The sequence below is a fragment of the Brachycentrus maculatus genome, unplaced genomic scaffold, assembly GCF_059751285.1.
Source record: "Brachycentrus maculatus isolate JH-2025_06_01 unplaced genomic scaffold, ASM5975128v1 h1tg000026l, whole genome shotgun sequence".
NCBI lineage: Eukaryota > Metazoa > Arthropoda > Insecta > Trichoptera > Brachycentridae > Brachycentrus > Brachycentrus maculatus.
This window is the reverse complement of record NW_028280780.1, coordinates 678,309-691,849: the sequence shown is the minus strand read 5'-3', so window position 1 is coordinate 691,849 and position 13,541 is coordinate 678,309. Positions and strand designations below refer to the sequence as shown.

Here is a 13,541-nt window from a genome sequence, read left to right as displayed (position 1 = left end):
TATATATATATATATATATATATATATATATATATATATATATATATATATATATATATATATATATATATATATATATATATATATATATATATATATATATATATATATATATATATATATATATATATATATATATATATCTGGAAGTGTTGAAATAACGGCTTTGTATTTTAAAATGTAAAATCTGTAAATAACTTTTTGCGCATTATTAATCATTCATATTTAATTTGTATATATATTTTATATAAAAATAAACTTTACCAATCCAGCGCCTTGGAAATCTTGAGATGTATGGTAAATAAACCTTTCTTAATTTTTTTGGAGTTTTCCAATTTATTTGTCGTACTTGAAAAACGTTTCATATATTTTTTCAATATCTTTAGAGTGATATCGTGATTCGCATTCCATTTCATGTATTGTAATATATAAATACTTAAAAATATACTAAAAATGTCATGTCTCTCTTATTGATTTCTATTTTCAAACGAAAGCCTCTTAGGCTCGCCTCTAAAAAGTATTGAATGTAAAAAATATATGTATTGTTATAAGCTTATAGATACTTATCTGAAAGCTTTCATAAAAAAGTCGATCGTGATGTCTCGTTGATAGAAACAAGGTTCACGCAGATAGAGTTCATCTGAGTTCAAATTTGATGCTTGATGTATTCAAGTTTATTTTATATACTGATAATTATTTTCTTTTTGATGTTTAATGTTATCCGCCTCCGTAGTGAAATGGTCAGCACTCTCGGCTACCGTTCTGGAGGTCCCGGGTTCGATTCTCAGGGGAGGGAAGCTAAAAAATATAAGAGATTATTCAATTAATTAATATTACCGTGGACTGGTATACAGTCTATGCTTAGTTTATTCTTTTTATATTATTATTTTATGTTTATAAATATTTTTTTTTTGTATATATATTTTTTATCACACCGATGTGCATAGGGCACTGCATCATGTAAATGCAGTGTTATCTTGATCGTTAACGCGTGAAGGAAAGGTGATCAGCCCTACTCTTCAGGTACCAGTGTAGGGTAATATTGAATAAAAATAATAGTGAAAAATACACTCCCCCTGGTAATCAACCCCGGAACTTCAAGTACGGTAGCCGAGGATGCTGACCCATACTACGGAATGTGTAATATACACATGTCATACATACTTATACACATGTATACGTAGATATTAAATTAAATATGCAGGTCCTGCGTATAATTTGATTAGACACTGTACATGTATGTTGCTTCAAAAGTATAACCGCCCCTCAGCCAATTTATTTTTTAAATTATTTTTTGCCAGACAACGAGGCACAAGTTTGACATACATGTAATACAAAGTTTGTTCCGTATTATCTCTTGCGATGGGCGCTGAAAGGTAGGGGGAAAATAAAATCTAACTAAATAACCACTACGCTGCCTCCCAACTGGATTAAGCAGAGTGGAAAAACCGCGAGGACGTTCTATGATTATAAGACAGACTTTGTCTTTTCCACATCCGTTTGTATTTATATGAATTCCTTATTAGAGATAATCCAGATTTGTGACACACTCATATTGTTTCTGATATCTACATAGTTATAGGTATTTTTCATTTTATCATACAGTGCGTAAATATGTTGCAAAGTCTCAATACAGTTCCTTTTTTATTTAAAGAGATATTAAAGTATGAAGGAGTAATTTTTATTAATTACACGTCACACAACAGAACGTGTTGAAAAAAATCTGACATCAGTTAGATTTGCTTAATATGGCTGATATTCTTTAACCTTGTATACTAAATTTTATATCTGATTCTCTCCCTTCAAAAAAACATCTCAGCACTTTTCGTACTCATATTATTTTTGACGTCTCATCAAAGATGAAGAAGTATACGGAAGTCTGGGCTGACAACCGTCATAGGTTGGTTTAAGGGATCACTTTACATATATACGTGTAAAATTCACCGATTCTACCCATTTTTGACAACCACACTACTCAAATTCTTGGTTCTCAAGTTCTACATATGTGAACCAATTTAGAAACCTTGTTCTTGAAGCAATAAAATTTCACTAGAGACATCTATTGGTGAGATAAAAATAAGCTTTTTACTGAGCAGAAACTCTTATATTAGTATGTGAGGTCCGAATACTGGATTATAATCACATACATGAGTAACGCCAGAAAATATCGTTTTTATTTTTATTATTTTGTTTTGTGTCCAAATACTTGTAAACAAATCTGGATTATCTGCAATTATAGGAGTTAGTTTTCATATTTGAATATTAAATACGAAAACTAAATCCTATAATTGGAGATAATCCAGATTTGTGAACAAGTATTTGGACACATTCAAAATGTTGTAAAAAAGTTTTTGTACTGTTTGTTCCCAATTGAGTCGACAGAAAGCTTGACAAGTTCCCCAGTCTAATATTACTCTTAATTGTGAAAGTTTTCCTTTGAATAAAGTATACCATAATTGGAGACGATGGAGCTTCCAGATGTAGCGAATTAGTGTTGGATTTTATTTGATATAGTCATCCCTTATTTCCTCTAAGATCCCTCTCTTTCAGTGATTTAAACTTTTACGAAATGCTTTTAATCTATTATATGAAATAATTGGAAATATTCCTTTTGACCAGTTAAATTATTTTAAAGGTGTCTCAGCTTGAGATGAATCGTCTTTTGATTTTTACTTGAAGGAAGATGGAAGTCTGGGCATCCCAGGACTTAAAACTTGGCATGTCACCTTTAGTATTGATGTGTCGTCTTTAGGGCAAATAAAATAATCAATTGTTGGTAATCGACTAATGAAATAAAGTATCTAACACAATATTTTGAGTGTGTCCAAATACTTGTCCACAAAATCTGGATTTTCTCCAATTACAGGAGTTTTTTCATATTATTTTGTCACATCTCATCAAAGATGAAGAAGAATATGGAAGTTTAAGTTAAAATGTTTCAAAATTGATTCATATAATACGATTGGTGAATGTTACGCAAGTGTAAAGTCAGTTAAACGTGTGTAAAGTTCACTTAAACAGCCTATGACGGTCGGCAGCCCCGTAAATGCAAAGATTTCCATATTCTTCTTCATCTTTGATGAGATGTCAAAGAATAATATCTAAAACAAATCATAGATAAAATTTAAAATCGGAATAATCGGCGGGTATGTATGAATGTAGAAAAGGCGAAGATTTACAGTTAAAAAAATTGTTGTGTGTACTCCTACGTCTTGGAAAAACGTCTTGACGCTTGGTTAGTTTTCCTAGGTTTTCCTATTTCCTATTTCCTATTACCCTGCTCCTATTTCCAATATATAATATATGTTAGGGCGTCAACAAATATATGAACAAAATACACACATACTTACACACATATACACATGTATACATATATATATATATATATATATATATATATATATATATATATATATATATATATATATATATATATATATATATATATATATATATATATATATATATATATGTGTGTGTGTGTGTGTGTGTGTATTGTAGCTAATGTTACTATTAGCTCTGTGACCTAGTTGTAAGGAAATGAGGTCTACAAAACTTCAATAAAGTCAGCTTATTTGGGTTTTAAATTAACATTTTCGACTGAGAACATAAAAAGTCAAGTTCAATTTGCATTACGAAAGCTCAACGTTTTTCGTTTCTGCGAAACGCAAAATGGAACCCGTCGCAAATTCAGGGAATTTGCCAAAGTTTTTCTTTTTTTCTGTTTGTTCTCTTAATGGTCCTTTTATTGCTATAACAAGTTTTCTTTTTTCCGGAAATCTTCTGGTTTCTTTTCTGTTCTGCGCTCGAATGGCCGTTAAATGCGGTCGAGAGGGAAAATAAATCAGGCAGTAGTTATTAGCATTTATTTTTTAAATAAATCTGTATTTTGCTGACAGCAGCCACTCTATCAAAGTACTTTATTTTTACTTTCGCAATATTTTGAGTGTGCACAAATTTTTGTTTACAAATCTGAATAAAATAACTGTTTTGATAAAAAATATCATGTTCTAAGCGTTTTCTGATATGTAAAGAAATTAAGGAAAAATCTTATTAAATTTCATACAGGTTTTTGCTTAGTAAAATGAAAAACTGAAACCGTAGATAGTGCCAAGAACTCACATGTGAAAGGTGTTAATTGAAGGATGACTTTATATACAATTTACGAGTATATACCATCATGTGGAGCGAATGGATAACAAAAGAATGACCAAAAAACATCATTTGAGAAATGTGAGCCAGAGAACAGAACGAGGATGGCCAAAAAAACTTAACATGATCAGTTCAATCAAAAACATAAATCTGGTGGTAATTTGGTGACCTGGTGTGTGGTATTGTAACGGGAAGCCAGAATAGGATATTGAAAAGAAATGCTTACTTACAGTTTGTTTATTGATATAATTTCTTACACTTTAATTACTATTGATATTAACTATTATAATATATCTAATTGTTTATGGAACTTTAAATTTAATATGAAACTAAAATATACGTCCTTCAGCAATCAAGCGAATGCAGCGAATCTCGGTCTCCGCGCTTCGGTTGGCCGCTTTTGTTGAATCCGCTCGGGAATCTCCGTGGCGAATTCGTATATTTCAGTGTTGTCAACCTGACAACACCAAATGGCGTGGCCAGACGCCTACAGTAACAAAAGTCTGTTTAATCGAAGGGCATGTATGGCTAGATGTATGGATGTAAAGGAAGCTAAGAGTGTGTATCAGAATAGAAAAGTGTGGCGTTCCATCTTCTTTGTCTACCCTTGGCAAACGGGGTGATGGTAGTAGTAGTATTAATAGTTGTACAAAGAATCAATAAGATTGATAGATTTCCTATTTAAAGTTCATGAAATTATCCAATATTATTTTCCCTTTAATTAACGTCTAAAGATTGTTTCCAACTAAAAATATTGAATAGGGTTGATATTAAACATACGAGTGGGTTTGATCTGAAACAACCGCTAACTAAAAGCATTTTGACTGGAGGGTAATAATTTTTGATGGGATAAGGGTAAGTACTGAACCGTAAGTATTAATTACCGACATCAGTCTGCGGTAAACAAAACGAAAACAGGCTGTCCTAATCAAGATACTTACGGTTCGGCGTAGAGAGAATCAGAAATTTTGTCATTCTTTAGAAGATGAATTCTTATTTAAAATAGTAATACCGACCATAGTGTTAATCTTTCGAAGAAAAACACCTGTTTGAAATAATAAAACAGATGATATTGTTAATCTTATGTACAAAGAGAAATACTATTAAACCATGGGTGGCCAACCCGCGGCCCGCGGTTATGTATGAAGAATATATTTTTAAATCATTTGTAATACACGGTTTGATACACTAACAAAATGTATGCCCTCAAGTATTATCTATGAGCTAAGTCATGCATGTTGTTATAAAAGCACTGAACAATATCCGTTCGATCGCTCTTCAGCATCGCCAATTTAAAAAAATCTCATAAAATCTCGTTAACCGGATAAGGTGTGCAAGTTCATTGATAGATTTAGAATAATTAATTTAGCGAAAAAAACTCAAATCTCAGACTAAGATGCCATTAATAAATTGGTTTTATTTTTAATAAAAAGGTTAATATTGTTTGATAAATGTGTCCCAATTAATAATTTTGATTGTTAAAACTTTTCAAAATGTTTATCACTATTCAAATACATTTTTTATTGGTTCAATGTATGTTTTCTTCTCACATCTGGTCGTAGTAATGTTTTTTTTTCTTTACAATTACAATAATTGTACTTTCTAATTAACTCAGCATTCAAATTATTTATAATACTTACAAAAAATCAGTAAGTATGAAATTCGTCATTTAGATTTTTTTTCTAATGTCTGTATGCGGCCCTTGGGAAAATTTTAGGTCATCGATGCGGCCCGAGATGCAATTTGGGTTGGCCAGGCCTGTGTTAAACAATAATCAAACCGATGATATTGTAAAACTTAAATTATAAATATGTATTTTAAATGATAAAACCGGTTCTTAATCTTTAGATGAAAAGTATATATGCATATTAAAAATAATAAAACTGGTGATATTGTTAACCTTATAAAGAGAAACACCTCTTGAAAATAATAAAACCGATGATATTGTCCATATTTGGAAGAGAATTAACAATAATTTAATTTTTTTTAATGATAAAACCGATGACCTTTATTATCATTTTGAGACCACATTTTTCATATCATAAAAACGGAATTAGTAACATGCATTACATGTTTTTTTCACGAGTAAAACTGTGAATGTTACACGTGTATACAGTGATCACTAAAACCAGACTATGACAGGTTGTAAGCCTATGAATACCAAGATTTCCATATTTTTCTCTATCCATGTTGAGATATCAATTGAAAATCATTCTTTCTGTACATTTAAGGACAGAATTATATAATTTTTGTATGAGTGTTGAGAAAAAAATTGAGAAGTGTGATTGTCAATCATGAGTTGAAAGGTGAATGTTACACTTGTGTAAAGTGGTCACTTAAAGTTGCCTACGACAGGTCATAAGCCCTGTATATACCCAGACTTATACCATATTCTTCTTCACCTTTGTTGAGATATCGATGATTTATTTGTCCACTTCAACCAGTTCTAAAATGTTGATAATACACATTCATTTGTTATTATATATTTTTTCAGGCGGCAGTACCTGTCTAAAGATAGTCGGGATCTCGGTGCCCGAGCTAGCCTACCTCCAGCGAGAGGCTCACATGTCCTGTTCGTATGACACTGGACACGACGCTCTCTTCTCGGTCAAGTGGTACAAGGATGATCAGGAATTCTACAGATACATGCCGTCTCACAAGGTAACGTGATACTTTCATCAATCGTGCAGTATTTTTGCTAGCGTGCCAATAAACCGCACATATGAACACATCAAATAAATAAATCAATCTTCAGTTTACCTTGTAACACGATATGATATGATATTATTTTACACGGCCGAAGAAAATTTTAAATATATATAACTGTAACTATGTATCTTATACAGGAAATTAATAGTCAGTGCACATTCAGTTTTGGTCACAAACTTTACAATAAAAAATATGATGTAAGCAAAAAATACTTTTCATTGTCCAGTTATTATAAATAGATACAATGTTAAAAATATTTCATATCGCTCACTGCTTTCAAGAACGTCATAAATCAAAAAACTTGATTTTCCAGAAGAACGTTTTTAAAGTTAAAAAATATAATACATTGTATTAAAAATCAATATCAAGCCACTTTTTTTACTTTTTACTGTGAAACAGATCTTTTAAGGTAGAACCTGAAGGTTTTTTCTCCCTTTGAAAAATATTTAGTGTATTTAAAAAAAATATATACTATAACTTTTCTTCAAAATGCAAAAAATAAACACTTTTAGCCCTGTAGCGGGTTAATATTGAGTTTAAAATATGCCGCTTTTGCTGAGATATAGTACATTTTCTGAGCATTCCGAAAACATGCACAACTGAAAACTGACGATTTTTGATTTATGACGTTCTTGAAAGGAGTGAGCGATATGTCAACAACAATAAAACAAAATACTATAATTTCCTTAATTGATTCAGCAGTCACTTTGTAATAAAATATTTCCACTTTTAATTAATGTTTTACTTAGTTAATACCACTTTTTTTTTTTAATCTATACGATGTTTGAAAATGATGCGGAATGCATCGAAACACGTGTCACAGTAGATTAAAAAAAATAGTGGTATTTACTAAAAAAACATTTTCTTTCAGAAAAACATCTTCTTTGAGAACCAATGGTCTAAATGGTTACTGTTCAAACATGGACGGAATGGTTAAGGGCCCATCGAGAATTTTACAAAATTTATTGTTGTAGGCGTGATCGCGGATTGGATTTACGCTGACAATCGCGAATGTTTATCGCTTGAACTAGTTTATTATACATCCCGTACTATAAGTACATATAACTTTATGCATGCTCATATTATATTAGAGAGTATTATAGCTACAGGGTGTTCTAACTTACATTCCGCAATTCATGACATCTAATAGTTAAATCATGCAAATGACTTGAATTCTCATCGAATTTGGTAAATTTTAGTCACTAATATACGATACTAACTTACTAACTAACTAACTAACTAACCATCACGCCGCTTCTCCTCACGGGTAGGCAGAGATAATAGAACGCCACACCAATCTGTCTTTGCAAGCATTATTCGACTCTTCCACGTTCATGCATCTCCTCATACATATCCGCCGATGATTATGACTCCTAACCTGACCGCTTTCAAGTATTTGGCATACTTGATCGTGCCAAGTTTTTCTCGGTCTTCCTCTGCTCCTTTTTTCCAATTCCATTCGCCTCACAGATTTGTTTTACCGTTCTTTCCCCGCTCATTCGTTCCACATGTCCAAACCATCTCAACACACCTTTCTTGATATTACCGATAATGCTTATCTCAGCTTTGCATTCCTCCCTTATTTCACTATTCGAACATCCTTACATTCCTTCCTTATTTCACTGTCACTGTCATACATCGTTTTGTCGCACATTCTTCTGAGAGATCGCGTTTCAACTACTTTCAGCCTTCTTTTGCCAACTCCATGGTTCATTTCCATAAATTATGGTTGGAACCAGGACTCCGTTGTGTACTGTCAGTTAAGCTTTCGTTATATACAATACTACAGTAGAAAACTAACGTATGTAACATGTCAAAGTAAACAAGCAAACAAACAAGTAAATGACAGGTCAAAAGATCTTCATTTTACGTATTGATTCGGCAGTCAATTGTTGTAATATCCGTCCATTTTCAATTTTTACTTTGTAAATACCAGTATTTCTTAAAATCTATTATGATACGTGTTTCGATGCATTTTGTATCATTTTTGAACATCGTAATATTAAACTTTAAGTAAATGAGTTAAACATGTTTTTATAAACTAGTATTTATGTATTTATTTAACAAACTGGTATATTCAACTCACTGCCCATAGAATATTAAAATAATATATTAGTATTTATAATTCACTGACCAAAAAAAATTATACACAAATTTATTTTTATATTTATATAACAAACTGGTTTTCTAGCATACTTTTTCGATTTACAACCCAAAAATTAATTAACATATATATTTATTTAACATTCTAGTATTTTCACTACACTGCCCAAAAATATATTTATGCATATATTTATGTAACATTCTGGTATTTTAAATTCACAGCCCAGATACCAGACATTCCCTCTAGAGGGCGCAGTCCTCTCCCTATCTCCCGGTGACCCTTCCTGCAGCAGAACAAGTTGCTCTATCATCTTGGAGCAGCTGACTCCTGCGGCTTCGGGTTCTTATACTTGTGAGGTGTCCACAGAAGCGCCCACCTTTAGGACCGCCATGGAGACCAGAAATATATCCATCATGAGTAAGTAAACAACCACTTATACAGTCACGCTATATATCACTACCACTACTTAAATCACATTATAAATAAGTATAAAAGTTTACCAATGTAACTCCTGAAATCACATTTTGTATAAGTTTACCACTTTCAATACACAGTAATACTTCAGCTCCCTTTTTGTACCCTCCTTAGACTCCGCTTTCTCGATTTTTCGAGACCGATTGAGTATTTTTTTAAACCATCATTATCATAATCATATTATTATCCACGTCTTTATGAGCGCCCTTGAGCTTATAAATTTACCTAAATTACATTATTTTGACATCTCAATATAGATAAAGGAGAATACAGAAGTCTGGATATTTACAGGGCTTATGACCTATCATAAGCTGGCTTATGACCTGTCGTAAGTGGAGGAAACCCAGATTTGTCAACAAGTATTTTAACCATTAAAAATTCTACTACTACTAAAATCAAGCCTTATATGGCTTTGTTTTTTTTTAAGTAAACCACTACCAATCCTGCCCATTACGCTTTATATATTTTTAAAAAATCACTCCTCCCATCACGACAAAGATAATTATATGAGTAATAATCCATAAATCACGTCTTATATATGTTCATATATGCACAAGTTTACCTCTACCACTCCTGCAATAACGCCATACTTAGTATAAGTTTACCAATACCACTTTTCCCATTGCGCTATATATTATATAAGTTTACCACTTGCCCCACAGTCGTCATACCACAAACATATATTACGTATGTGTTTCTCGTTACGTTGACTTAAAACATTACAAAATTCAAGGTTTTAGTTTCGGATAATAAACATCTCTCTGTATTTTATAGTACCAAACAGAAAAGTAAGCATATGAAACATATGTGCATTACATTTGAAAAATATATTGGCATAGATGACCAAAAATATATCATTACGTACATTTCCAATACTCAATCTTGGGGAATATCTTCAAGTAATTTTGGAATAATGAGAAGTCAGCCCCGTAAATGCCCAGACTTCCTTATTCTTCTTCATCTTTGATAAGATTTCAAAAAATAATATAATTATGTACATTCGTAATACTCGATCTTGGGGAATATCTTCATGTTATTTTTTAATGAAGAAAAAACTATCTAGGAATTACCTTTACTTACCAATGTTGACCATACATTTAACCATACATTACAAAACATGTTGACATGACCCCGAATTTATATGACCTAATTCAAGGTTTTGGTTTCAGAGAATATACATCTTACTGTATATTATAGTACCAAACAGGAAATTAAGCGTTATGTATGACAACAATATTGCCTAAAATGACCAGTAATTAATCATTAGGTTCATTTCATACTCGATCTTGGGGAATATCTTCTTGTAATTTTGGAATGAAGAGAAATTCATCTAGGAATGACCTTTACATACCAATGTTTGCTTAACCCTAGACGATTAATTACTCCTTTAATTAAAGCAGATGCTTCGCAAAGGTCGTGAGGTGGCATTTGTCATATTAAATATGTCCTAATCAAATACTTTTTTTAAATTTCATTTTAGATTATATCAAAATAATAACCTTTGTCTAATAATGAGCCGCTTAGGCTCACAGTAATAGTATGAAATTGAAATAAACTTTATATAATTAAAATCTTTGTTATAACCAATTTTTTATTAATGCAATTTAACAAATCGAATTCGACAAGAACTTTGTCATCATCAGGGTTTATTTTAATTCAAAATAATTTTATATTGATTGATGTTGGCAAGGTTCTTGTCAAAGCCGGTAGGTTAAATTGTTTTTTATAAAAAAGTGGTTACAACAAAGTTATTTAATTTTATAAAGTTTATAAAATGTGCCACAATGTATCTGGGGAAAATGTTCAAGAAATAAAATTGAAATATTTGTGTTAATAATAAGCACATAAATATTTCTCTTTAAATATAAAAAAATAACGTCATTAGTCACACAACAGATTTATCTGAGAACTACACATGTTTCAATTAAGGGTGAGGTCAAGTAAATAATCGTGTTTTTACTGTAATATGCGGGAAAAAACAGAACATTTAATTTTTTTTTTGGATAATCCCCTCACGTTAAACAAGAAGGATTTTCCTGTCTGATTTATTTATTTTAATTTATATATATATATATATATATATATATATATATATATATATTTGTATATATATATATATATATATATATATATATATATATATATATATATATATATATATATATATATATATATAATATATATATATATATATAACGTGGTAATATTTTCCTTTTGAAAATTAAGTGTAAATAATATGTAAAGTGGGTGTATAATAATAAAATAAACAATGTGTTGCTTTGTAATTAAAGAAACGACAATAAAAGTTTATTCTTAATTAATCTTTATAATAATTTTTATATCTATCTATCTATCTATCTGATTCTGACAGTTAATAATATTATCGGAAGTCTTTTGTTTTCTTCTGAGCGACGCATGCGGCATCTGGTGGTAGAACTGTTTCATGTAGGTACTTTTTGTAAGTACTTAATAAAATGTATAGGTAGGTACCTAGGTATTTTATTACATCTCCCCCCTTGGGGATGAAAATTCATAGTAAAATTTTCACTCGTCCTCCGGATCATCTTCTTGTAGTGAAGGGACTGGTATAAGTTTAGTGATATGATAAAGTTTTATTTTTTTTTTTCTTTCTTTCTTTTTTTTCCTTCTTTTTTTTTTTTTTTTTTTTTTTCTTTCTTTCTTTTTTTTTCGTTTAAAGTAGACACAGTTTTTTTCAATCCATTTGTTTTTTTCTTTTGAATTCCTTCATTTTTATTCAGATCTCTTAAAGTATCTTCTAATATAACCAAATGTACAACTTTTAATTGTTCATCTGCATTTTCATTCGATTCTAAAACTGGATTCCTGCTTAGACAATCTACTTCTAAATTCTTCTTTCCTGGAGAATATTTTATTTTATCTTTCGTAGAAGTTTTTTCTACTTTATTTTTATTTTCATTTTTCAAGCACTGTTTCTGTGTTATTTGTATGACTTCATTTTTATTCTGATCTTTTAAAATATCTTCTAATTTAACCAAATTAACAACTTTTAATTGTTCATCTGCATTTTCATTCGATTTTAATACTGGATTCCTGCTTAGACAATCTACTTCTAAATTCTTCTTTCCTGGAGTATATTTTATTTTATCTTTCGTAGAAGTTTTTTCTACTTTATTTTTATTTTCATTTTTCAAGCACTGTTTCTTTGTTATTTGTGTGTCTTCATTTTTATTCTGATCTTTTAAAATATCTTCTAATTTAACCAAATTTACAACTTTTAATTGTTCATTTGCATTTTCCTTCGATTCTAATACTGGATTCCTGCTCATACAATCTGCTTCGAAATTCTTCTTTTCTGGAGTATATTTTATTTTATATTTTGTAGACATTTTTTCCACATTATTTTTATTTTCATTCTTCAAGCACTGTTTCTGTGTAATTTGTAAATCTTCATTTTTATTATTAATCTTATCATCCTCCTTTGTTTTAAACCAGCACTTTGCTGCAGGGTGATATCGAGTTCCCTTATTTAAATTTTCACAAATCTTACATGGACTTTTATCTTTAATTTTATCACTAGTTCTAAGATTTCCACGTCTTCTTTGATTATCTTCTAATCGTTTTCTTTGATCATCTTCTAATTTTTCTCTCTCACTCCGAACATATTGTAGTAATTGTTTTAATACATCTAATGTTTCATGATCCATTTCCATATTAACAAAATTGTCGTTTTATAACGTGGTAATATTTTCCTTTTGAAAATTAAGTGTAAATAATATGTAAAGTGGGTGTATAATAATAAAATAAACAATGTGTTGCTTTGTAATTAAAGAAACGACAATAAAAGTTTATTCTTAATTAATCTTTATAATAATTTTTATATCTATCTATCTATCTATCTGATTCTGACAGTTAATAATATTATCGGAAGTCTTTTGTTTTCTTCTGAGCGACGCATGCGGCATCTGGTGGTAGAACTGTTTCATGTAGGTACTTTTTGTAAGTACTTAATAAAATGTATAGGTAGGTACCTAGGTATTTTATTACATATATATATATATTTATATATATATATATATATATATATATATATATATATATATATATATATATATATATATAT

General features: G+C 30.2%; 1 protein-coding gene across 1 annotated transcript in view; it reads left to right on the top strand.

Annotated features, from left to right (window-relative positions):
• The window catches only part of LOC148312998 (uncharacterized), a 62,139-nt gene that overhangs the window by 36,369 nt on the left and 12,229 nt on the right, over positions 1–13,541 (top strand). The window contains exons 3-4 of the mRNA XM_088270260.1: positions 6,647–6,813; positions 9,187–9,382. Coding sequence (XP_088126386.1) covers positions 6,647–6,813; positions 9,187–9,382 — 363 coding nt within the window. The remainder of the gene's footprint in view (positions 1–6,646; positions 6,814–9,186; positions 9,383–13,541) is intronic.